Source organism: Copidosoma floridanum, unplaced genomic scaffold (assembly GCF_036245765.1).
Source record: "Copidosoma floridanum isolate Cflo_tuat_1 unplaced genomic scaffold, Cflo_Japanese_pri ptg000016l, whole genome shotgun sequence".
In the NCBI taxonomy this organism is placed as follows: Eukaryota; Metazoa; Arthropoda; class Insecta; order Hymenoptera; family Encyrtidae; genus Copidosoma; species Copidosoma floridanum.
In genome coordinates this window covers 8,905,444-8,933,423 of record NW_028321893.1, presented here as the reverse complement: position 1 = coordinate 8,933,423, position 27,980 = coordinate 8,905,444, and the positions used below count along the sequence as shown (strand labels likewise).

The 27,980-nt window shown below is 34.4% G+C and overlaps 1 protein-coding gene across 4 annotated transcripts in view; it reads right to left on the bottom strand.

The window, feature by feature from the left end:
* The window catches only part of LOC106641666 (uncharacterized), a 180,643-nt gene that overhangs the window by 130,553 nt on the left and 22,110 nt on the right, over positions 1 to 27,980 (bottom strand). For all 4 annotated transcript variants that reach the window (XM_089592317.1, XM_089592315.1, XM_023391787.2 and 1 more), the window contains exon 2: positions 22,282 to 22,479. In XM_089592317.1, coding sequence (XP_089448443.1) covers positions 22,282 to 22,456 — 175 coding nt within the window. In that variant the 5' untranslated portion in view covers positions 22,457 to 22,479. The remainder of the gene's footprint in view (positions 1 to 22,281; positions 22,480 to 27,980) is intronic.

Sequence of the window (27,980 nt, the reverse complement as noted above, 5' to 3'; positions counted from 1 at the left end):
TATAACTAAGTATAAATATATTGCTCCTGTAAATTTTTTGTTACAAATAAAACAACATATAATGTCACCGTATGTATATTCTCCAACGTGGCGTACGTAATGGTTTTATTGTTTATAACTGTATTGCACAATAAAATTTTTAAAATATTGAAAGAAGAGTCTTAAGGGGGCTCCGTCGCGAAAGTCCCCAAACAGAGATATATTATTTCTTGTAAATAAAAGTCTACTGAATTTAATGGTGGTCTAAATTATATTTCGAATGGGTCAAAATTTTGAGAAATCCGAGCTCAAAGTTGTAACTATTAGCACGTGTTCCTATGGGGCAGCGTAAAAAACAATTTTTTTTCGTTTATAATAAACCTAAATCAAAAGTCCCAGCAGACTGAATATATACGTTTTGTAGATGAAGTCTTCCTCTGTAATATGCTGTATTAAAAATTGTGAATAAAGGACCATTTTAGCGAGATATTTGTGATGGAAATAAATAAATAGTGTCCGGGAGGTCAGAAGGTCACGTGGGTAGCAGACGTACTTGTTCACGACATATGTATACCATATACCTATATATTATATCGCTATACTACACCAACACAGGTGGTCTGGTCTGGTGGTGTACCCTCGTATGCACTAGACTGGTCAAAACCATAATTAATTTTTCGTAAAAAGTTAAACTGCACACATAAATATCATTTTTCCCACTTCATACGTTATTAAAAATATCATAATGATTTTCAGACACATTTGTTTATTGAAAAACAAAACTTTATTTTTTGTTTGTCTTTGACCTCAGCAGTAGTCGTAGGAGCCCCCTTAATTGTACTATAGCATGGATCGAGCAACTTATAAAGGTGTTGATAAATCAGATAATAATATTTATGTAAATTTCTCTGTGAAAATGCTTAATAACATCCAGGAAGGCTTGCCACGTCATAAACTAAATAGAAAAATTAGAAGTATAGTAATGTTAATAAGAAATTTATAAAAATTGGATGGCTTATGTAATAGTACGCGGTTGCGAATAACTAAATTATATAAGTACAATATAGAAGGTGACATAATTTAATTGGAGGAAAAACAAGAAAGAAGGGTTTAATACCAAGAATAACTCTCAATACTGGAGATACTTTTTCAGTGCCGCTTATATAAAATGTGACGTTGCGTTTTCGCGGCCTAAGAAACTTATGGTGTCATGGCCAGGACGGTCCCGAAACAACGCACAAAGACACTTAGTCGAACTCGCCGTTGTCCACACTATCCTGAAACGCGAAATTAGATCCCCTAAAGTCACGACGCTCACTGCTTGACTCCTCTAGACCCATACCTAGAGGAGGTCCCGCTGGGGTAGCCCGTTGGGAAACAGGCTGCTCGCCTAAAGAGAAACGATTCACGCGATCTGAAAATGGCACTACCCGGAAAAAGGCATACAATAAACGTAGACATATAAGAAACATAAACTGCTCGTTCTTATGTATGTCGCTGAAGCACAAGCTGAAGTAAAAAGAGACCTAGCACTGAGCGTGGGTATCTGTCTCTCTTCCACATTGCCAACGGTGGGGGGTTGCATGAGTCGGACTTAGTTTACTGACCCCCTACCGTGATTAGTATGCGAAAGACAGATTCCCCCGCTCAGCGCTCAATACTGTGTCTCTTTCTACTCGTGCTTAAGTGAAGAACATAAGATCGAGCAGTCTATGTTTCTTATATGTCTATGGCAATAAAGACAACGAAGGCTGATTTATTTAATCAAGAAAAATCACTTCTATTAGCAACCAGAATATATACGCGGGCGTCTAGGCCCGGAAATTTCGGCGGAATCTGGCGCTACGCACGTGGCACCCAGCTAAAAATTTGTCATAAGTTCTTACATAAGTTCTTATGTAATTTCTTATGTAACTTCTTATGTAATTTCTTTTATATGTTCCAATGTAAGTTCTCATATAAGTTCTTTAAATAGAACTTATGTCAGAAGTTCTACACGATCTTACATTTGCTTATCAACCGAGAACTTACATAAGATCTTATGTAATTTCTTATGTAAGTTGTTATTTAAGTTCATTATAAGAGTTCGTGAATCAGTCGTTTAAGGTGGTTCTTCACGATGATGCCGTATCAAAGCGACACGGGACCCTGTGGTTTTCTAATTTTCGATTAGCGTATTATTTGCAACATAAAATATGTTGTACTGGCACTTGACTATAATATCATTGCATTTACATACAAATAAACGTGCTAATAAAGTCAGAGTAAGAGTTATGAAAAAATTTTTTTTTGACGCAAGGTTCTGAAAATGGCATGTACGCTCCTACTCAAGCAGACGTTGCCGCCGATTTCTGCATGATCGATAACTGATTACGTTTACGATTAAATATCGTATACTATTTCCCTGATTAGCCCATACTTTTGTTATATTATTACAAAGCTGAAAAGTTCTTCTTTCACTACAAACTTTTTCTATTACGATCTTAAGTCTACTTTACGAGATATTACATGATATCGTAGTATGGAAAAGTAACCTACATGAGAATACATGTTAAAAGTGCATTTTTTGACTGAGTTGTTTTCAAAAATTTGGCTGATAAAGGGACTTGAAATTTTAAGAGAAGATGCCTTATAACTTTAATAACAATCCCTTCAAGTTTCTCTGTAAGTTTAAGTAAATAAGTTAGGTGAAGAACCACCTTAAACGTATTTTTCTGTATACCCCCACCGAAAGTGCTTCATATCTGCCCTGCTCCAAAACAGATAATCAGCTCTTTCGACGAGGGTATGCAGAAAAATAGTATACGCACCACGTTCGGAGGTTAAGAAACGCCCTAGATTTCACGTTATCCACCCTCGGCTTCGCCTCGGGCGTTTATTTACGTGAAATCAGCGACATTCCTAACCTCGCTCACTAGGTACGTAATATACTATAATTACTATCCATACATACATACACGGTGAATTTTTAAATTTTTTCTGCACAAAAGATGTTGAAATAGCTAATACAAATTAGTAAACACAAAAAAAAGCATTTCTTACCTTCACTAAGGGGATTTGAACCTGGTCCGGAGAATCCCTAGTCAAGTGTCTTACCCATTTAGCCAGAGTGGATTCGATACACGGGAAAGAATTATTTCGTGGATAACATTTAACACCTTGGTTATCTCATTGGTTAATGAACATTTTATAAACGTACGTATAACATTGTTTTGAGTCTGACAATGCGTTTCTTGACAACAAATCTTGTAATTGATTTTACAACTACTTTTCGATCACAGATTTTATTTGAACTTTACTTGTACTTTTTATTCTAAGCGAAAAATAATCTATTTTTAAAAGTGTAATAAATTTATTGTAATTGTTACAACAACAAAGTTGAGGATTAACTTTTTCTCTTTAATACTTGAATGTCGGTATCAAAAACCAGCAGCAAAAAAAGTTTCTCACTTATATAAACATTACTCAAAAGATTATATAAATTCTTAAAATATAAGTTACTATACATGAAATGAAGTTTTTAAAAAAAGTATTTGATTTAAATAAGAAGTGGAAAAACACGTTCCTTAACTAGTATCAGAGATTGTAGAAAGCAATAATTTGAGGACTCAATAACATCGATGTTAGTATCAGATGTACCATATGAGGACGTCAATTCTTTCCCATGTATCGAATCCACTCTGGCTAAGTGGGTAAGACACTTGACTAGGGATTCTCCGGACCAGGTTCAAATCCCCTTAGTAGAGGTAAGAGATGCTTTTTTTGGTTCTTACTAATTTATATTAGCTATTCTAACAGCTTTTATGCAAAAAAAATTTTAAAGTTCACCATACATGTATCTTATAGATAGTAAATGAATACGTTTAAACGACTGATACCCGAAGTCTTGAAAGAACTTACATAAGAACTGACATAAGAAATTACATAAGATCTTAAGTAAGTTCTTGGTTGATAAGCAAATGTAAATTGTGACACAAGTAGTGATAAAAGATCTTATATGAGAACTTACGTAAGAACTAACATAAGAACTGACGTAAGAAATTATATAAGAAATTACACAAGAACTTATGTAAGACCTTATGACAAATTTTTAGCTGGGCACGATAAACGACAATCACACTTTTATCTCTCTCACTCTCCCTCGTTTCCACAGTCCCTGGGGCCGTCTCACGTGGCGCGGCCTGGCTATACACGCTTGACAGTCACGCACACGTCCAAGCATAATTTTCGTGACAACACTACATCTCTTGTGAAAAAAACCATATCGAAAAACCACATAGTAAAACCATGTAAAAAAACCACATCAAAACACGTGGTTTTACCACTCCGTTTTCATGTGGTTTGTTGTCTCAAATCACCATGTGGATTTTAAGTAAAACCACATGGTTTTTACGAGCTTTTCTTTATTATTCATTAATAAAAGTAATTATTTCTACTTAAATTTAACTATTTAAAAATCTTAATAACGCATTCACAATAAATATAAAAATAAAACAAAAAAAGACAAAGTCTGCAAGGTAAATTGAACTTTGGCTTACAGATTCTTAGCCAAGTATCTTATCCATTATTGGGCTAGAGAATATATTTAATTCTAGTTTTCAATTTTGTGTCCTTCTAACGTACAGAAGACACAGTATTTTATTATTTGTATTTGTACATAACTAGTTCTTCACATATAAACTACAGTAAAATCGTGTGAATTTGTGTATGCAACATTAACATTTTTATTAATAATGCGTGTAAAGATATTTGTTTCCGAGATAAAATAGCCACGGCAATTAAACCTTTTATTTAATTTGTTGATTATACATACTGAAATGATACACTTTTGAGTCATACATTATCCAATAATTATATTGATATTTAATGAATAACTAACCAAAATAATCATTGTGTTTTACTATTTAGTTGTGAATAAAAAAATTTAACTAAATTATTAATATTCTAAAAATATACATTGTAAATGAAAATCCTTGAAAATAATTTATTATTAATAGAAGTATGTACAAATACTAATAACATAACACTATACCTTTTGAAGCTTATAAAAACGAAAAATTCTAAGCCATCATCAAGTCCCCTCTGGTCATGCGGATGAGATACTTAAGTACACAATTTGTTTTTATATGTTATTTAGAGTAAAATCAGATGTATTATTTATATCTATGAATTTCGACAATTTCGATTAACAATACGTGATATTATGATATTTATCTTCCGGTAAGTTTTACAAAAATTATAATGCTTAATCATTTATTACTATTCCGTTTTTTTTATTCTTAAATATTTAGCAAAAAATATCAGTCATAATTTTGATTAGTTATTTATTGAATATTATACTTATTAGACAATATATGACTGAAAAGTGTATCATTTTGATATGTATAATAAGCAAATTAAATGAAAGGTTCAATGGCCGTAGCGATTTGATCTCGGAAACAAATATCTTGAAACATATTATAATAACATTATTTAATGTATAGGTTATAGATTTTATAGAAGATTTTGCACTGTCACATAGAACTAAATTCAGACCATGACTACCACAAGGCACATACACCGCAAGCGGATTGACATTTAAGATTCTTTGTTGAACTCCTTTTACATTTCCTTTCATATTTGAAGCGTTATCGTAGCTCTGACCTCTACAGTTACTAATTTTAAGACCAAATTTTTCCACTTTTTCAATCAGTACTTCCAATAAACCTAAGCCAGTGGAATCATTAACGTGGAAGAAACCTAGAAAATATTCTTTGATTTCAACGTTAAAATTCGACAAGTCCACAATACGTATGATAATCGATAGTTGTTCTTTTCGGGATTTATCTGGGGTACAATCAGCTATAATTGAAAAATACACAGCTTCATTAACTCTCTGTAATATAGTGTCTTTTACTTTTTTAGCCATTAATTCTATTAACTCGTTTTGAATATTTTTCCCACAGTAATGGTCTGAAATTTTGTTTGTAATGGCTTGTTGTACATGATTTTCCATAACGATATCAAATTTTGCAATTGTTTGAACCAATTTTAAAAAGTTACCGTTGTGAGGAGTGAACAGTTTATCTGAAGAGCCTCTGAAAGCCATATTATTGCCAGCCAAGTACAACACAATGTACATCAAACGATACAACACATTTTTCCATCTCGTTTTTTTAAAATTCAACATTTGTTCACATTTTTTTAACATTTTAAAAGTCTTTATAATTTAAAACTGGAACAAGAATTGAAGAAGACAAACATTCTTCTTATTTGATTCGAAAATACACGCAAAAATTGGACTGTGAATAGATACAATTATTGAGGACATCAAAACAAAAATATAGTCATTTATGTATGTTTGTGCCGAATGACAATTTTACAGCGCTAAACTTGTGTACAACAACTAAACGAAAAAAAGACCGCCACTCGTTATATTTGTGAATGAAAACTATACACACACACACACACACACACACACACACACACACGCATATATATATATATATATATATATATACATACTAGCAGGGCTGACGCCCCCCTTCGCGCTCCACGCATTAACCTCCCAACTTTTAAATCGTGGAGTTTAGGAATAGCGGAAAGTGGCTAAGAATAGCTAAAGCGAATTAACTTGGTAAAAACAAAATGACAATAAAGAAATTTTTTGAATATTGCAACCATTCTAACTAACGGTACGTTTAACGGCTCTGTATTGCTGTGTTACTATGCAGGTATATGCTATTGTCATTGGCATAGTAAAAAAACCTCGTCAGATTCAATTGTGACATCTATCGCTTACACAACCAGTGTTGTAGATTACACCTCAACACTACTCAACACTACTTTTCCGCTTGGTAACGGTCGTCAGCATGAACTTGTATTTTATTAAAATGGAGGTGAAGGGATTGTTTTCTTTTTCTCCTGTGGTTCTGGCTACTTCCGATGTATATAACCATAGCCTAACATTTGCAGTTTACAGGGTACTCTTATAAACATTATTATAATGTAAATATTTGTATATCATCAAGCTGCGATTGATATTAGACTTGAGAGGTATATGGAGATCTACCTAAAACTAAAAGTAAGTAAACATTTTCAACAAAAACTTTATTATGTATAAGCTTATAACTAAAATGTGTACCCCAAAATTCCTTAACTTTAAGGTTTAGAAAAAAAGAATTTTCCACTAACAGCTTTGTCTTGGAACCCGATTATCGAAACGTTTTAAAGCCATCGATAAAAGTATTACTGTATTCAACACATCAATCTAAGTCTAATAATATTATTTAGTTTCTTTGTACAGTAAACATCACTAATAAAATATAATTACTATTGTAGTGACATGTTGTGATATAACAATAGTAAAGTTTATAATGTAAACGATAATAATTTAATACAATAAATACGATGAGATCCACGGTCTCCAAAAGAAATGTGGCAGACAGTAGGGCGGCGGTGGGGGGTCATAAAAAAATGCGCGGGGGGGCTGTGATGGACAGTGGCGGGTTTCAGAAAAAACTGCGATATGTCAAAATAAGGAAAAAATGACAGGTTTTTACCTTATTTTGTAGGGGGCGAATGGGGGGCTGTGGAGGGGGTTGTGTGGAATGCCCTACAGAGATAACTATGTAATATAGGAAGATATTATATATATCTGTATTCGCATATTATATAGTCGTAAGAGTTAGAGCGAGGTTTTTCTCCCCCCCACCTCCCCCCCGCTCCATCAAAGCTCCCACCAAATAAGGCAGTTATTCTTTTATTTTCTTGCATTTTTCGAGTAATCCTACTTTTTTGATAGCTCCCCCCCGCTGCCCCTCGCTCCCCCTCAGCTCCCCCCCATTTTCCCCATATATAATGTAAATATATTAGTAAAGCCTTGTATGATAACCGTTACAAGTGGTCTAATTTTAACATATAATTTTATTTGACTATAACAACAAATTTTGTTACAATTACCTTACTGACGATGTTTGTTTTGATTACATACTCTAAAATGTCTTTTTAGGTGCTCTGCTTTTAGGGGTAAACACACCATCTACCGTACACCCGTAAATTCACTTTATTTTTTTACCATGATTGTAAGACAGTTTGATACTAAATATTGACTCAGTAAATTTTAAATTATTGTTTAGGATCTCAAGAGAGCAACGAAATTTTTTTAAAGGTGTTAGAGCTTGTTAAAATGATTTTATAATAAAAAAAAAAAATTAAGTTAACCCTACATAACCTTTTCCACAATTTTGATAAATATTTTTTTGAATGTTTTTTTCATGACTTTTCAAATGTCTCTGTAAGTGATGATTTCTTTTGAAACTTTTTTCGCATTTAATACTCTTAAAAAATTTTTCAATGATTTGGCATTCCTTCGTGTGACGCAAATGGTTTTTCTTGTTTAATATTATGATACTACACAGATCACATACAAAAATTTTTTTTTGTAAATTTTTTCGTGCGATGATAGACACTCTTGATTTAAAAATTTTGAGTTACATTTATCACACTGATAAAATTTTGCATCCATGATGGTGTATCTGAAAACATATAACAAAAAACTAATTGTTTATGATTATATAAATCTGGGTACTAGACGGTACTGAAATTTACTTTTTTGATAAAAGATAAAATTTGGAAGAGAGTATAAAAATAGTAATGAACTATAGAATAGTTTTTTTGTTACTCTAAAATTTCATTCCAAACAATATTTTTAATTTCAAATTTGTTTTCTGATTGAATTGGAATAAAAATTTTTTTTGGTTTCAACATCTAGACAGTGCAACATATAATTGCCCATTAGAAGATAATGGTTTTCTAAAGTACAACCCTTAGGCATCAAAACTTTGACCTTAAGATTTATTGATAGCCATAGGAAGAGTTAAGATAAATGGAAATCGTTTTCTGTACAATATAAATGGTAGTGAAGAAGAATTGTTTGTATTGAGTGTTATACCTAAACTAATGACTTTATTCCTTTTTTTTACCTGAGATTATTCCAGCTTTGATGTTGTATGTAAATAATTTTGTAATTCATAATCTTGTACCATTGCAAAGTCCTTCAGATATGTTTAAGTTTCGTATTAACATAACAAGAGCGTTGATTTTTAAATCTAATTCGTGTGAAAAAAGACTTTCTTTACAACTATTTAAATATTCTGTAGAGAAATTAGTATAAATATTATTGTCTAATTTATCTACTCCTTTGTGATTTGCTTTATCAATACTATAGTACGTTACTAATATTCCTACCATATTATTTAAAATTTTTTTGTTCAAAAAGTGAGTGTATTTATTGTGAGATGTTAATATAGCTTTACTTATAACAAAATCATCATTATTCAAAATTTAAGAACACATATCATTTGTTTTCAATGTCTGAGGAAATGTAAAAGTTTTAATTTTGCCTTCTCCTATATCCAGTAGCAATGAAGATAATTTTCAATCAATTGAACGTGTATTATTTTTTAATAGGAAAATATTAAATAAAGGCCAAAAATTGGAAAATTTTATGGTTTCTTAAACAATAGTAATTTTGCTTCCGTTTTTTACTACTGGGAGAATTTGACAAAAGTCTTCACCTATGATTATTATTTTATTTCCAAAAGGTTTATTACAACTAGATAAATCTTTCTCAGTCCTATCAGCGTAACGCTTTTTTCGGTACCATAGAAGCTTTATCCCAAATAATTATTTTTACATTACGTAATTTTTGTTTACCTGGCTCAAACTGGAAGAATGCACTTTCTATAGAGCTTAATTCTAAAAGAAGTCTGAAAGTTCTGTAAGTGGTCATTCCCTTTGGAAGCAGAATAAAAGCAATACCTGTCCAAGCCATTGTAAAAATTTTTTTTCAATTGATATAAAATAGTAAATTAATCTTTTGTATAGAAAAGTTTTTCCAGATCCACCAGGACCATCAATGAAAAAATTTTTTTTTGAAATTTTATTATTTCTTAAAAAATTCGACATTGATCATGATTGAGTTGTCAAAACATTTCATGGAATTTATGTTTACAAAATATTCTTTCATCATTGTCAGTATCAATTTTTTTTTTTCATCGTTTCTGTTGGTTCTGGTAAACTGAAATCTTTACAAGACATATTTTTAAAATTAAAAATTTCGTTTAAATGTAAAAGAGCTTAATTTTGATCATCTTTACAATTTTTGATGGAAAATTTTTTGTATTTGTTCCAAATAATATTACTAACAAATTTTTCAGACATAATAAACCATGCGAAAAATTTTCGTAGTTGAAAAGGCAGCATAACGTTACATGCTTCTTCAAAAATTATATTGTTTTGAAAATCGTGTTCTACTTATTCCATAGAAATAGCTGTTATTAGTGAGGGAGAATAAAAATTGATAGTTAAAAATTCATGTAATTAATTATGATCAATAGACATTTATTATATATATAAATTTTAAGTAACAATTAATATAATTCGGGTATTTTTCTAAACTTCGTCAATCTAATTTGCAATTACGGGGGTTGGTGCGCAGAGCGCGCAGGGGGCATATATAGTTATAAGAGCTTAGAAATATCTATTGACACAAACAGGATAGATAGCTCATCTAAAAAAGGGAGCCACTAAAAGAAATAATAAAGTCCACTAACAAAAAGTCAAGGGCACATCTCTCGTTTGTTCTTCATATTTTCTTAAAAGCAGACCAGTAATCATTTCCCAGCGTAGAAAATTTATTCCTGAGTATTTTCAAAAAATACCATAGTCTTCCGAATTATGTAAAATATACTTTAACATATTATTTTCGTACTAACAATTAATTGATCATTTTTTATGGCTTTAAAAAATATTGATACAAACTTAATTTTGAAAAAATTACACTTATAACACAATAAAAGGGGGGTTTGGCACGTGGAGTGCGCAGGGGGGCAGAGCCCAACGAATATATATATATATATATATATATATATATATATATATATATATATATATATATGTATATATACATTTCAATATTTATCAACACATACGTACATATATTTTTACTTACCTAGACACGTTATGTGTTCTGTCAGCTGTTTTTAATAAATAATATTTATGGAAACTATATGATATACTTCAATCTGGGATACTGGATCGCACAGCATATATATACACACTCGCAGCCCCTCGTCTCGGCTTTGCCCGAAACTTACTAAATGGAATACCGTAGTATGTTGACATGTAATGAGAAACGTTTTCAGCCAGAAATTTTACGTTTATTCCTGTCACTTCTTAGAACAAAAATCTTCTTACTAAAAACATGGTTATTCGCAATCCATACAGTTTATTTGGGCGAATAATAAGCTGTAAAAATTAAAAAACATATAATTATGCTGAAAAGTACCGTGAGTTCTTTATGCCATAAAATAATCAGTGGCCATCAAGAGCCGTTGATTTACAGTTTCTCTCGTGTAATTCACAAAAAAGGTTAGTTTTTAAAACTGTTAAGATTTTAAACTCCCAAAAAATTTCTATTAGAAAAAATTTTTTTTCTCTTATCTCACAACTTTATTACCAGTGCAACAAAGTCTTGGAGCTTAATCTCTACATTTTTTATTGCTACAAAAGTACAAATATATTTTCTTCTTATTTAAAAACCTGAATTTAGATTTTTAAACATTTAAGAGATTACTGTGAGGGTAAAATGAAAAGCTAATCTCTCACGAAATGGATTTTTTATTTGTCGATTTTGACGATGCTGTTCCAATCTCTATAAATTTTCTGCGTCAATTTCTTGAGGCCTAAAATTGTATTCATTAGATACATTTAAAGTTTTCCTTCCAAATCACTCTTGCGCAACTTTTGTGACCCCTAAAGGCTATTTTGTGTCACTTTGTTACGTTATAATATATTCGTTGGCAAGGTTGTTCGACGTCTGATTGCCCTAAAAATGACCGGTGAGCTTTTTATAAGTAAACTCTTTCTTGATTAAAGTTTGCAGCAATTGTGACTGCCTGGATACCTCAGAGTGATCTCCTCTGGCCTGTTGTTGAAGATCCAAACTGATCGAGAGAAAAATTACAAAGTCCGAAGCTTTGGGGCTAGTTGTAGTGCTCTTTCCGAACGTCTCCTGGAATAACGTTGAAGACGTTGGTGTCTAAAGCACCTTTTTTTTGCAGACTCAGTTGTTTTGATGATCTAAGAGGAGAGATTAGTAGAGATTGGTTGGTGATGCTTGCCCGTTGGAGACTCCTGTTGACTCAAATTTTTTTCTTTTCATCGGATCACCAACCGCTCATCATTAGTCAGGAAAATGTGGGGATGCCCTTGGGAATATAACCACTGAGAACGAAGCCGTTATGGCTGCCCATGCCACCCTCAGGGCTGTTTTTCCTGGCTTACATTTGTAGTATAAGATTCTCTGACGGCACCAGGCCAGATTTTGGCACAGCCACATAACTCTGAAGGGTTAGAGCAGGATAGGCTTGGGCTAGACACGTCTCCGGGTATTCCGCCGGGGACGTCATCAATAACAACATATTTTATATGGGTGGTACTCGGCAATCCCGGAGGATCAGGGTCACACAGTGGACATACATTATTTACTCCTTGAAGAAGAGCATCATTTATAACCAGGATACCCAGCTACACAACGATCACCTTTATACATCACCTTGACGCTCCAGCTGTTATAACCACACTTATTCAATTCTGTTGCAGGTAGCATCGATTTTATGTCAATGCCACCTAGCGGATGCTACTGAACTGTAAATCTGAAAAGCTAGCGTATTTTTGCAAAACTTTGAGCTTATTTATTGCTCTTATTATTAAATTTTTAAAAATAAAAACCATACCAAAACCATCTAGGAAGTGCCATAAATCAGTGTGCAAAATTTCAGCAAAATCGGTTCAGTAGTTTTCGCAGTTAGCGATTACAACGGTTTTAGCGACTTTGCTTTATATATTAGTAAGATATACATACGAGTATAACAAAATACTTCCGTATACCTCTGCTCCGTATGACTTCTTGTACGGAATAAGAAAGATTGACCTTTTATCATTGTGAGTACAATAATAATTGTATACATTAATAATTTGTACTAAGTTTACATATATACACAAATGAATGAATTTTAATGTCAGTATAAAGTATGTATTAAATAGAAAATAAAATTATGAAAGTTAGTCATGAATCAGAGAAAATTCATTCCAATTAGAGTTAAAAACAAAAAAACCGACGGAAAATCAGGAAAAATTGATGTTTACCATAAATTTGTAGGTTATATTTAAATTTTACTAACCTCTCTATAGTTTTTCTTTATTCCTCATCATTAAAGAAAGAGAATAAATAAAGAATTTCTTATACATTTATCGATGTTCACGAGATATTAGGTTTTGAGGAAAAAAAGTAAAAATCGCCCACTGTTCGCCGCCACGACACCAACAGCAGCAAAGATTTGGAACAAGTGAACACCACCGACGAAAAACTGCAAACACAGTAGCTGACGTGTTAAAAAAGAAAGAGAGAGAAGGCCGCAAGATGCGGCAACGGCGTCAGAAGTGAAGTGCGAGAGAGATACAAACCGAGTGTGCAGTGCGGTTTAATTTGGCGTCACGTAAAGGAATTCTTTCATTTTTTTGTTTAGTTGTAGTCTTTTGCGTTGGGTATGACACGAGTGGACTAGAATCGTGAGCTGAGATTTCTTTTCTAAAGACACTATTATAGAAGCGGCAGAGAAAGCCAAATCGTGTCACTATAGAACGAGCTGCTGCTGTTGGCGACAGGACCTGGGCAGGAGGATGGATGGGAGAGTGGATAGGACTAAAAACAAATTTTACCAACGAACGGCTGTGACCGGACGAAAATATCCAAAGCTATTACTCAGAATACTAGAAAGTGTTTTTCTACCCCCCCCCTCTTTCCTCCTTTAGATGGTGGCGAAGAAAATAGGTGTAACAACTTTCCTTGGAGCAAGAGGAGTGCTGATTGGTCCATGCATCCATTTCTTCATTATGAAACATGCATGTCTAACTTACAGACTGCCGGATCAACTATCGACAATCTTTTTGAGTATGTCCAATCCGAACTCTAAACTGTACTTGAGGGCGAATATTGCACCAATTCATCCAACACAATGGCTACTCATTGCAAACTCAATTTCCTATTCTTTTTGGAGCGAATAATTAGTCCAACTTTACCTCGTATACGTACGGGTACCTTAGTTCTAACTCCCGATATTGTACAGTGGGGGATAATCCGAAAAAGCTAACCAAAATTTAAAAATAACTTTTTTTTTAACAGGTTCTTTTTTCCTCGGGTTGGTTTGAGAACACCTGTACTAGTAAAAAATTACTTACGAAAGGTTAAATTTTCTCCCATGGCTTGTAAAACACAAGCTGGAATTTTACTTTCACTTGTTTGTTGTGAAAAATTTATATTTATTTCTGTCTACATAAAAAAATCAGTTTATAAGTGATTGCAGTCAGAAAAAATGGAATAAACTTTCGAAGGTATGTTGAGTGTAAAAATATTTTGGAATGTACTAAATGCGAAAGAATACAATATCAACCAAATAGCACATCTGGATGATTTTCATTAAAAAAAATTTCGAAAATGCGATACGTTTTAAACAAAAAGTGATATTTTCCAGCTCTGCCCGGCAAAAAAAATCTGCTAAATATTGTAGGTAAAGGTGTAATGTTTCATATCCAAAAACAATTGGCTGCCCTAATCTGCTTCTTCATGTTTAAACAAATTTCTGAAGAAAAAAACTATGATCGTCAAAAAAGTACTGCAAACAGCAATTTAAAATCTCGTGTGTTATTGCTTAGTATTAATCGAATCTATAAAAACGTATTTTAATGTACAACATATGTCCACTGTCGTTTGTTTATAAATGCGTATACATGTATACATACATATACATGTGTGTGTAGTGTATAATGCCTTATTAGTCTTGTCAAATTAAGCTTTACTAAAAAACTAAGTCTAACTACAAACAAAAATCATATTTATATACATATGTGCTAATGTACGTTTATGTATTCCTGTTAGTGTGGATGTACACATATACATACATATGTTTGTGCGTGCGTGTCTGTGTATAAGTACAGTGTATACAGCTATGCTAGTCCAGTCAAATTAAACATTAAATTGAATTATTATATTATATCTAAATGCAAATATTAATGCATAAGTATAAGGTAAAGAATTCATATTGAATGGTAAACTTTAATAAGATTCATTACCATGAAAATTTTTAGACTACAGCTGTCCTGTTGCTGAAGCCACAAAAAGAAAAAAAAGGTATGAAGCTGTGGGACGCTATTTTAATATTGATGCATCTGAAGTCTATGTAATTGTTGGAAAGTTGATGTCTAGTAAATTGCAGCCATCTTTCAGGCTAACTGTGATCCATAAAAGTACTGTAAGATGAATGTTTTTAAACATAAAAGAAAGGTGGACTGTAATAGAACGGAATCACGATTTTCACACAATAATGCAGAATGATTGAATGGATATCATCATAAAAGATTATCTAAAACTCCGGTGCTGGCAGATCTTCTTCAAGCTTTGAGTCTTCATCCGACAGGAGTAAGCGCCGAAAGACTGAAACACTGCGTACATAATTATCCACGAGAGAACTTGCATACACAACTCAAATGAAATTCTGTGTTAAAGGGAAAGTAGATGCTGCAAAAATTATACTAGAGATAACAACAGGAAGTCCCACAAAAGCAAAAATTTGTCATATATCTATGGAAATGTCTGAAGGTATGAATATATTCACAGCTCATGAAGCACTGTCTTTACGTTTTGAATTACAACTTCTAAAAATCAATACCAATTGTTGTGTAATACGTGCTTAAAAAAAAAAGGTTTAACTTTTTCTGTCATTCAAAGAAATATCATCAGCAAAAAAATACTATCCTTCATGTTACATAGAAATAAGTGAATCCAAAGTTGAAGTGTCAGTCCAACCTCTGCTTAATCATACAGCTAATAGAAGTTTATACTCTCAGTTTTCTGTTATTCAACAGTTAAAGCAGGATGAAAGTAAAAATTAAACTTTAATTTGTAAGTCAGGGTGTAATGGTAGTTCGAGGCACAGTATGTATGAACAAAAATTTTCCAATAAAAATAAGTCTGACAAAAAAAAATTTTTTTTTACTTCAATCGTTCTCTTGCAACTGCAGCATGTAGATGAAAAAACTGGGCATACGATTGTTATGTGAAAAAATCCTCAACTGTCTTCTCCACGATATTGCAGATTACCGATAAAAATTGAGTTTGTTCACGAAAGTTCTAAAGTTATTAATGAATTAGTAAATAATAAATCAAAGCAAATGTGTAAACTAGTTCCTATTATCATAGTTCTTGATAGCAAGAAAGTAATTGTTAAATATGAAACTGTTTTACGCATGATAGATGGAAAAGTGTGCAAAGCGATAGCAGACATGGATTCTGCATAACGTAGTTATTTGTGTCAAGCAACGTTGAAAAAGTTCAACAATATTGATTTAATTTGAGTAACCAGATTAATAAAAAGAACTTTTATTTCAATTTATCTTTTTTTTTGCTTGGATAAGGTGTCTAGAATGTTGTGTGTACCTTGGTAATAAACTAGCCATCAATTAATGGCATGCTCGCAGGGACAAAGAAGTAAAAGTGGTTTAGTTAAGAAAAGAGAATATTCAGGAAGATTTTAGAACAACGTTGGGTTTAATAGTTGATAAGCCAAGATCTGGATATGGAACTACAAATGATTGAAACACCGCACGGTTTTCCGAAAATGGCAAAACTTCTGCCACCATAAGTAGAGTTGACGAAAATCCGATGAATCGATTTTACGTTTTATTACAAGCTTCATCATCTGGTTTCAGTATAAATGTTGAAAAAGTCCGTCAATATTCATTAAATACAGCAAAACAGTTTGTGCAGCTTAACAGCTGGTATTGTATGCCGACAACAGATCATAAGCTGTTGATTCATGGTCCTACGGTAATAGCATACTCGCTATTACCAATCGGTCTAATGTCTAAAGATGCCCAAGAATCTTGTCACAAATTAATAAAATAATTTCGTGAAAACTTCGCACTAACATCGTCTCGAACTAAAACAATACACGATGTATTTTCAAGATGGTAGGTAAACTCTGAGCCGTACATATCCAGTTGTCGAAAAGTACCCGCGAAATTTACTAAGGCTATGTCAAAAGAAGTTTTTACTTTGGGATTCTGCCCCACAATGCATCGCCAGAGAAATTTTACTTTAAGGCACGTTTAAACTGGCCAAAGTCCGATGAGCAACAAACGATATTTCTGCACCCAGGTTAATCAAGGCTCGCACAATCAACGATTCGTTGTGATCATCAGCCAATACCAGCAATGGAGTGATCAGCCTAATTTTTACCACTCTTATCCAATTTTTTCGATCCCAATCTTCCAGTAATATCCAACTTAGCTTTTGATGTTTCAATATGTAACTTCATGTGATGCCTTTTCTCACATGTTGCACATCTTTTTTCAGACGGACAATGTGATGCAAAGTGCAACCCTTACAAACAATTCAAACAGAGCATAAAGAACACATCTGTTACTTGATTATGACTCGTCACAATAGACTGTGTTTGCCGATACTTACTTACCGTTTCCTTTCTCTTTACACCCATACTTCCCCCCAAAGACTTGACTTGGTCGTCTCTGACGAGGAGCGTGAGATTCCTGAGATGCCTGTATGCGCTTTTCCAGAAACTTTACTACATTTTTATAGTTAGGAAGCTTAGGCTTTAATTCAGTAGATCGAATAGGTTACACGGCCATACCGATAGTATATTTGTCAGATTTTCGATATGTTTTGCTAAACTAAGTTTGACGTTATCATAACGATGAGTAAGTTTCTCCCAGGCTACGTTAAAATTCGAATCAGTTATCTCGAGGCCCCGAAAACGCTACGCGGCCGCTCTCTAAACTACAGACATTAAACACTGCAACTTAACAGCTTTCAAAATTTCTTTGTTAAAGACTATTGATGTGAACAGTGTCTTAAGCGATTCCTAGTCCTCATGACTTACCAAGAACGTTGGTATTTGCAAATTAGATAAAATGTTACGATGAATCGCTTCCCCACTTCTACCATTTCCATATGTTGGCAGCGTTGGAGGCAGCGTTTCCAACTTATCAATAACATTAGTTTGTTTCCCAATGGAATCAATACATGCTTTACAAACAAACTCTATTAAATTTTTTAAGATGGCAATCATGATCTGCAACTATCAACTGGTTCACGACAATCGAATATCGTTGCATTCTAAACTCCACTCTATCAATGTTCGATTCTTGTGACTTCAATCTCTACGCTTTTTTAATATAACGAATACTATATCCACAACCAAGTGAAACGACTACAAAAAGAAAAGCAGGAGAAAAAGGATAGTGATGGAACAATATTTCTCTGTTACCCGTACAGGTCCATGTGCCTCCCCCACTCCCTGCACTACCAAATAGTTTTAGATGACCGCACGCAGTGTTGGAATTAGCGAGAGAAAGATAAAGACACCTGCAGGGCAAATGCCAGCAGCAAAACTCAAACGGTGGGAAAATGGCACTCAAAAGGCTGAGGCTGTATCTTTTGGGTTAAAGAGGAGGTCCCCACTAACCGGACATGCAAATACTCACATGTAGAAAAACAGCCGACTAGTATCGTTCGTATTGCGAGCGCTCGCACAAAGAACGCCCAATTATTGCTCTCTTCCGAGCATCTAACGCCATCTCACTATCTTTACGCTATCTGAGAACCACAATAATGCTCACCAATCATCGCTATTCTTTATAATCTTGTGGCTTTGACAATAATCGAATATGTCTGCCATGAAACTTAAATTTAGCCTCTGTTATTACCAGCACCGTTATGCTGTACTGCTTTTTGATTAACAAAAATTTAAAGGTCAGAAAACAATACTGCAAATTCGTTGTTCTATAGCTCTACTACCAAAACGATCGAACAAACTCGATTTTTTTATTAATAAGAATCACGGAGTAAACCTGCGACGTCAAAAATAGAAATGTAGTGCTTAACATGCAAGGCAAAAATAACTAAGACGAACAAATACTATTGACTTAACTTAAATATATTGTAAATAAGTAATAGCATAATAATAACAGAAAATATACAAATAAAATAATGATTGTCAAAAATAGCTTTTAAAAACAAGTATCATTCCTTTCAAGAGACCACTTAACGGTAAGAATGGTGGTTAAAGGCTTAACAGCGAAGAATTTAGCTTACTAATTGTTGCACCACCAGTTCAAGAACTTCCAGTGCCAAATGGACCAAACGAAATTGCAAACAATAAATATAAAGATAAGATTTCCTTTTCTTTTACCTTATAATCGCTCATACCAGTGGTAGCGTCCGAACAGTTTATCCACCGCAGCAGCAACAAAATCAAAAACTTTTACTCTCCAACTCGATCCCCCTTCCATGTGTTGTTAATTATTTATTTAATAATATACTAACAAAACCACACTTGGTCATTCAAGGCGCATGTAGTCTTTTTTTATGTATTTAATCCGTAATAAACGAACTAGTTCGTTTGGTTAAAGGCGCCTATATCGTTAATTCTTCGTTAAATGATTGAAAAGTGCCATGGGTGGTTTGGTATAAGGTTTTCTGTGGTTTGGATAAATTATTTAACAATTAATTAGCGTAGTAAGATGCTTTGTGAGGGGCCCATAATTTCTTATTATTTACTTAATTATAACAAAGTGCATTAAGTTATTGGTGTTACGGTCAAGCCAAAGTACTTGCCGAGTGCGGGGATCTTTTAAAATTACTTGTTCGAAAACTACCAAGGATCAATAAAATTTTTAATTGTTCTTAGTCGTTTTAATAGCATTTATTTAATAGTGTATGTGTGTGTTATAAAAGTGGTAAAGGGAGCTCAGAGGGCATTTAATGTGGGTTCTTTGATAGTTAAGACGTGTCTGATTTGTTACATTAATAGTTAAGTGTATAACAAAAGTTAGCTATATAAAAATACGTATAAGTAGTCATCATCAGTGTCAAAATTATTTACATTATATTGTCTAACATTTATACTGGACTAAACGTTAAGAGTTACAGTACAGTAAAGAGATAAGATAAAACAATATAAGTGCTGAAATCAAAGTATGTATGAATATAAAGGAAAATTGATAAGTAATCAATTTAAGTAATAAAGAAAAGTTACAGCTGTTACAATTCTAGGAAATCTAACTATTACATCAAACGATTTGTGCCAAGGAAAATTAGAAATGAAGAAAGAAAATTAGATGTTCACGATTGGCGTGAACAGTTGGTTTGAAGCACCTGTTGTTTTAATAATTCATTTCATAATTAAGGAACACCCTTACATTTAAGGTGCCTGTTGTGCTAACTTTTTTTTTAATAAGTAAGTAGTACTTAAGGTTGTTTGGTCAAAAACGCATGTAGTGTTGTTTTTCTATGCAACAAGTAGAAGTGCCCTGGGTCGTTAGTAAAAAAACTCTGTTGTGCCTATTACTTATTCAATAATCAAGGAGCGCAGTAGGATGTTTAGTGAAAGGTATGTATTATGTTGGTTATTTATTTAATAATCAAGAAGCGCAGTAGGTCGTTTGGTTAAGGGCATCTGTTGTGTTAATTAATTATACTGTAATCAAAAAACGCCCCAGGTCCTCTATTTAAGGTGCCTATTTTGTTAATTAATCATTTTTTAATTTGCACCCTGGATCTAATAGGTCTCTGTTTTGTTGATTAATTATTTAATAGACAGGTAGCGCAGTTGATCGTTTGGTAAAAGGTCCATGTTTTGTTAATTAATTATTCGTTATTTAGGAAGCATACTTAGTCATTTGATTGCAAGCACACATTGTGTTGATTTTTTATTCAACATTTGAGAAGCGCTCTTGGTCACTGGGTTAAAGGCACCTGTTGTATTGAATTTTCTATTTTTTAGTTAGGAAGCCTACTAGGTTACTTAGCGTGTTTTTATAGATAATTATCCATAAAGCGTATTTCAATAGTAAACTAAGCCTTATAATTTTTAATATTGCGCTAGACTCTTTGGCAGGTTGAAGAGCTTTCTGCTTTTATCCTTCAGAACGATGGGATGAATTGCATGTTTTTATTTTAACACCTTCTAGACCATCACTACGTACGGTTTGTTTTAGTGACTGCAGCTCTTTTACTCTTCTTTAGCTACTAGATATTTTACTTGTCAAATTCTATTGATAGGTGCATTTTGCATGTCAGAAAAAGATTTCTATAGGTAGACGTAGTATATTTAAACGCTGTCACACAGTTGCAGTTTTTATGTAAAAAAAGCATTTTTTAAAGTTGATTTGTACATTGAGAACTGGTGGTTCACAAGAGCTGATTTATTTGTTACGTAAGATCTCACGCTTGTAGTATTTCAATTTTGCAATAATTAAAAACTATTATAACGATCATATACAGCCCTTAGAAGCAAGGATAATTTTTTTCTATTGTAATTCTTGCGATTCATTTAATTAACATTCTGTGATTTGTATGTATTATATTTAAAGACCTATATTATTAGAAAAAAGTACGTCAAAAATGTCAAGCAGCAGCTTTTGGTAAGAAAATCAGTGTTGAAGTGGGGTTTCTTACTCGCATGTTTAAATAATGGCAAAAAGGTTAAATTCTCGGCTCAGCAACTGCTTGCACACGAATCTTACAAGACAGAATCTCGATTAGTCAGAACTGCACGTGGTAGGAAACTCATTTATATTTTAGCTTTTATTGGCCGCACAAAAGTTTTTTGATTTAGGGTTAACTTGCTAAGGTATTGCGTTTTGTGCACCAAACTACCCATTCGAAGGCCATATGCAGCCACTGTTAGTCTTGTTCAATACATCATTTTCCACACAACATAAACGCGTATTCCCCCTGGTATCTTCTCTGTCTACACAGGTTTCCCTATTACTTTTTAACTAAAACTGAACAATTATTAATGAAAAACGTTTTCAAAAATATAATCCTGCATTAATAAAAATTTATTTTGGAAATAGCTCTCATTTATACATAAAAACATCAAATTTAGAAGGAACAAAACAGAAAAGAAGTTTTTTTAAATTTGTTTATGTATATGGTGAATAAAAGAATGCTATTTCTAGCTTAAGAGCTTAGGTACGGATAAAAATTTTTGTATTTGTCTTCAGTTGCATAGTTTTTTATAGTTATTTTTTCTATTTTTTAATTCAATTCTATTAAGATTACGGGCCTTGAATTTTGAGTATGGCCATTCCATATGAATTATATAAATACGTTCTAATTTTTTTTAAGCTTTTAAATTTAAAAATCTTACATTTGTTCAAAATACATTATTGACTTACCATCTTGTTCCAATACAATGGTTATCCTGTGGTGTACTGGAATATGAAACAATAGTTGAGCAATACTCATTAATTCTTGAAGTGAAACAGCATTAATACGCTTTTCATTTTCTCTTTTAAAGTTAACAACTCTATATGGATTTTCAAATTTTATTGCTTCTTCTCTACTAAACATTCTTGTACCTGGTTAATCTAAAACTAAAAAAAAAATTTGTTAAGCCATGGTTCAATGAAACAACAATTAAACATTCAAGATTAAATGTACATTTATAAACATTTTTGAAATTTCTTAAATGTTCAGTTGGATTCCGTTCATCCTAAAAAAAGGTATTTATGTTAGATTGGTAGGAATAAAACAAGTCCTCAAATAAAGCATACACCGATGAATGAAGAGATCGATTCTATAAATCAATTTTATATGTTGACAGTAGCATGTAAGGGTAACAATAGCCTGCATTCGTATACGTAAAAGCAGTATGCATGTTTTTGATAGTGTTCAGTTTTGTACCGGAATATTTGCCGACAAACCTTTTCTAAATTCAAATTGCGTCACGTTTGTTATTCTTGTATTAAAGTTGAAGTAATTTTCCGATCATACGCCTTTATCATCGCGTACATTTGCAATGCCCAAGAGACCGTTTTACCTTTACTCTTGTACCTTTATTTATCAATGTACTAGAATTTCTACTTTAACTTTTGTCTCTATAAATATTGCTCTGCGAGCATAGTATGTTAGTTAGCGCGCCGCGGCGGCAGAGAAAGCTTCTCTCCGCTTGCCTTCACTTGAGCACATTTTCATAATTTAAGCACTGTAAATATATTGTAAATATTTTTATTGCACATTTGCGTTATATTTATTTTCCACCGTAAACCACTTCCACCTCTACACGACTGAACTGGATTGGGAGCAGCATAAAACCCCTTCCCTCGTGAACATTTTTGGTAGCAGGGCGTGGTTCCAGGGACCGACGGTCAGTGCAGGAGTGGATATGTGCTAGTGCTCAGTGAAGCCTTGAATTTTGCCTTGACCATTTGATGCCGTGTAGGTGAACGCGCTCTCGCGAAGCTGCAGTAGTGAGTCATTTAAGGAATCAGAGTGTGTGCATGCTCTCCGTGCTTGAATTTGCCAAGGCGGGCGGTCGTTAGCTGCCAACACTCAGCCCTATTATCAAGCGCTTCATCGCGACATCGACTGCGTCATGGCAGACGTCAAGGAACTCAAAATTTTACTTAAGCGTCAACAGGAGTTGTACAAAAGCATTAGCAATGCTTACGAAAACCTCAAGAAGCGCGGCAAGGATAAGTTCACTCGTGCAATCATCGAGAGCCGTATACAGCAACTACGAATAAACTGGGATGACTTCAAGGACACTCATCTCAGGATTCTCAACATTGCTCCAGACGATACTAAGGACATCGGCTATTTCGATGAAAACAGCTACGAAATCGCCGAAGAAGCTTACCTCGATTCGGCAGCTGATTTGGCTGAACAGCTCGGAAAACTTCCTGCATCGCCCGCATCAGACCCAGCTCCTGTTCCACCAGCTAACTCTCGCAACCTGCCGTCCATTGCTGTGCCCACATTTTCCGGACATTTCAACGACTGGCTCGAGTTTAAGGATCTGTTCTCTGCGATCATAGTCAACGATTCTCGACTTTCCAACGTCGAGAAGCTTCAGCACCTCAAGACGCATGTGCAAGGCGAGGCGGCTGAATTGTTGAGGACGATCCAGGTAATCGACGCCAACTTCGAGGCTGCATGGAAAAGGTTGGAGGATCATTATGCAAACAAGCGGCGCTTGGTTGCCGCGCTAACTCGCGATTTGCTAGCCGCGCCGGCTGTAAGCAACGAATCGCCGCTCGAACTCAAGGCATAGCTCAGTGGCACTGTAAATGCCTTGGCTGCACTTAAACAGCTTAAGCGTCCGACGGACCAGTGGTATGACTTGGTGGTCGCTGTTACAGCTCGGAAACTCGACGCTCGAACTTTCCGAGAAGGGGAGTCATCGCTCAGCAGTACCCACGAGCCTCCTGCACTTGAAACGCTCGTGCGTTTCATTGAACAACGCATCTCGATGCTCGAGATCGTCGCGTCTTCTACAGAGAAGGCAACACGGAAGAAGGACAAGACGGCGTCTTCTACTTCGCACGCATATGCCGCCTTTACGGAGAAATGCCGCTTTTGCCAAGGTGAGCATTTCATACTACGCTGTGCCGATTTCAAAGCAAAATCGCCACATGAACGCAAACAGTTTGTTGAGGCCAAGAACATGTGCTATAATTGCCTTGGTGCTCACAAACTCGCAAGCTGCAAATCAAGCAAACGATGCCTAACTTGCAACGGGCATCACCATACGCTGCTGCACGAGAATCCTGCCACTACAGTGCATCTTGCATCTTCTGCATGGCCTGCTACACTCACGAAAGGGAGTCGCGTATCCTGTCATTGGATGGCATCGCCAGACTCTTCAAACACTACGCTGTTGCCTACTGCGCTCGTCCGAATTCAAGGCCCGGACGGACGCACACTCATCGCTCGTGCCATGCTCGAAAACTGCTCTCAGCGATCCTTTGTTGCAAAGAGCCTGCTAAGTAAACTTCGCCAGGAATATGAAGAGGCCAGCATGGAGGTCATTGGCATCGGTGGCATCAAGACTCCGCGAGTTCATGGAAAAACTTACCTTACTCTCGCCTCCATGGTTAGCGACGGGAAGCTCACGTGCGAAGCTCTAGTGCTCTCGCTCATATCCAGCTACAGGTCAGGAAACTTCAAGCTTCCAGGCGACTGGAAGTATCTACAGGGTTTGGAGCTTGCAGACGACTTTCGAGCCGATCTGACGGAAATCGAGTTGCTGCTAGGAGCTGATGTGCTTCCACGAGTTCTTCAAGAGGGCTTACGCATCGGACTACCTGGGACACCCATGGCCCAGCGCACCATATTCGGCTGGACGCTTTCCGGTCCATTACATTATTGACATTTTCAAAATACAGACTCTAAGTTTGTTTTACATAAGTGCAGTGCTAGTTGTTAATACTCCGTTTACCCCGAACCGTAGTATGGCGGGCGGTATGTTCAGTTTTGTACCTGAATATTTGCCGACAAACCTTTTCTAAATTCAAATTGCGTCACGTTTGTTATTCTTGTATTAAAGTTGAAGTAATTTTCCGATCATACGCCTTTATCATCGCGTACATTTGCAATGCCCAAGAGACCGTTTTACCTTTACTCTTGTACCTTTATTTATCAATGTACTAGAATTTCTACTTTAACTTTTGTCTCTATAAATATTGCTCTGCGAGCATAGTATGTTAGTTAGCGCGCCGCGGCGGCAGAGAAAGCTTCTCTCCGCTTGCCTTCACTTGAGCACATTTTCATAATTTAAGCACTGTAAATATATTGTAAATATTTTTATTGCACATTTGCGTTATATTTATTTTCCGCCGTAAACCACTTCCACCTCTACACGACTGAACTGGATTGGGAGCAGCATAAAACCCCTTCCCTCGTGAACAGATAGATTTGTCCAACTGCATAAGTATACTTATTTTAATATCAATCAAGATTTTTCCTTGATGTTCTCTTTATACCGACTACGTATTATGCAGGATAGAGATTGCTCGCAAAGTAATATATCATGTTAGTATAATAAAATCCTAAATTTTTTCTTCACCTGAATTAATTTTATTTTTTAACATTGTTTTTAATACCAGGATGAAATTGTACGTACAATATTTAGAAACATTGAGTACATTCGATAATTTTACGGTAAGGAAATTTTGATGATTTGTGGATTAGCGTGTACCTTTTTCTTAATCTCTTGAAGACTGATTCCAATAAAATATTTTCAGAAACGGTAATTACGACTAAAAAAACTAAAATATCAGCAGCTACTGTAAGATTAAAAATTTTTTACATTGTTCCGTACTGTAATTAATGTAAAAACCGTTGTTAACTTGCATGTAAACTAGTGCTTGCTGGGAGCTCGAGGCAAGGAGAGAGAGAGAGAGAGAGAGAGAGAGAGAGAGAGAGAGAGAGAATTACTCGCCGTACTCGCGCTTTCTTTAGTAGACACGTTGCTCTAGCTTTTGTCTCGTCAGCTCGCGCGCTTAAGCAGAAACTTACAAGCGTTAGACATAAACAGTCGAGTTGTCAAGTTTTTATCAGTCGTCATTATGTGGCTTAGCCTGGTAAACGTTGATTCAGGGGAGACCGCTATATAGTACTCGTTTTGCTGCTTTAAGTAGACATCCAGTCTCTTTGTATCCAGACCAAGCTGTTATTGAAGTTTTCTGGGCACATCTCTCTTTCTTGCACTTTTGACCTTGAAACTGATAAGTCGCCGTAACTATTTGCGAGAGCAGCTACTCATCAATACCTTAAATACTGACACGGCTCTCTATCCCTCTTTTCGATTAAGTATTATTGTCACTCTTGTGAACGAGCTTTGCAGCCAACACTAACTGTACATATATGTACACTGGAAAAAAATTGGCAACGCCACCTTACCAACGCTACTGTGGGCAGCACCCCCAAGTGGTTGGTGTAACTGATCCCTCAGATTGGGTGGACTGCTCACTCAAGATCGAAAGGCAGCAGCACCAAGCACTTGATCGGGTCCCTGACCCAAGTTTTGGTATAACTGTACACTGCCATGCATTCATTGGATATACTTATATAATGTTATTTACGCCTTGCGTTTGTTTTGGCAAAAAACATAAATGCGTGTTTCATGGAATCGATAACTTTCATATTGTAGATAATGTTAGTGTCGATTCTATACATGATTGCTTAGAAGGCATGTATGATATGCAGGCCTTATTATATGTTTACATTTATGAAAAAAAAATACTTACATTGGATTACTTTAACTTCAAATTAGAAAACCTATTTTATTCTAGAGATTACATTGTAAATAAGCCCCCGACTATATCAGCTCGTGGACTAAAAAAAAAATTAGGTCTAAAAATGTTTGCAGCTGAATCGCTAACATTTTTATATTTTTCTGGTATTTTAACTAGAAGTAAAGTGCCTAGAGATGACAAAAATTGAAAAATTTATAAACACTTACAACAGTTAATAGACATTCTTATGTGTCTCCTCGCGTTACAAAATACGATAGCAAGAAATTAGAAACGTTGATAAAAAAACATTATGAGTTGTACTATGAATTGTATGGAGCTTTAAAACTTTGATTTCACAATTTGATTCATTATCCAAGGTTATTGTTAGAAAGCGGCTTATTTGTACATTTTTATTCTATGCGTTTCAAATCAAATAATGAACGACTTAAAGGATGTGCTGTGTCTACGAGTGGCAGTAAGAATTAAAAAAAACAATCGCTATTAAACAATGTCTGAAAATGTGTCAAAATTTTCATGAGCTAAAAGCAGGGTAATGTATTGAATTTGGTTCGCGAGATAACAAAGATTACGAAATACATCTACATTTAGCAAAAGAATTTGGTACAGTTACAAATTTCGAATATTTTAACCATATTGCTATTAATGGATATTTGTATAAAATTGGAACTTTTATTGTAGTTAATAACATTGAGATAGACTTTTGGAGAAATAACAAAAATTACTTTTATTAAAGATGATATTTACGTTGAATGTAAACTGTACAAAGAAATTTCATCTGATGAACATGTACATGCATACATGGTTGAATCTCATTATTATTCAAAAATAATTGTGAA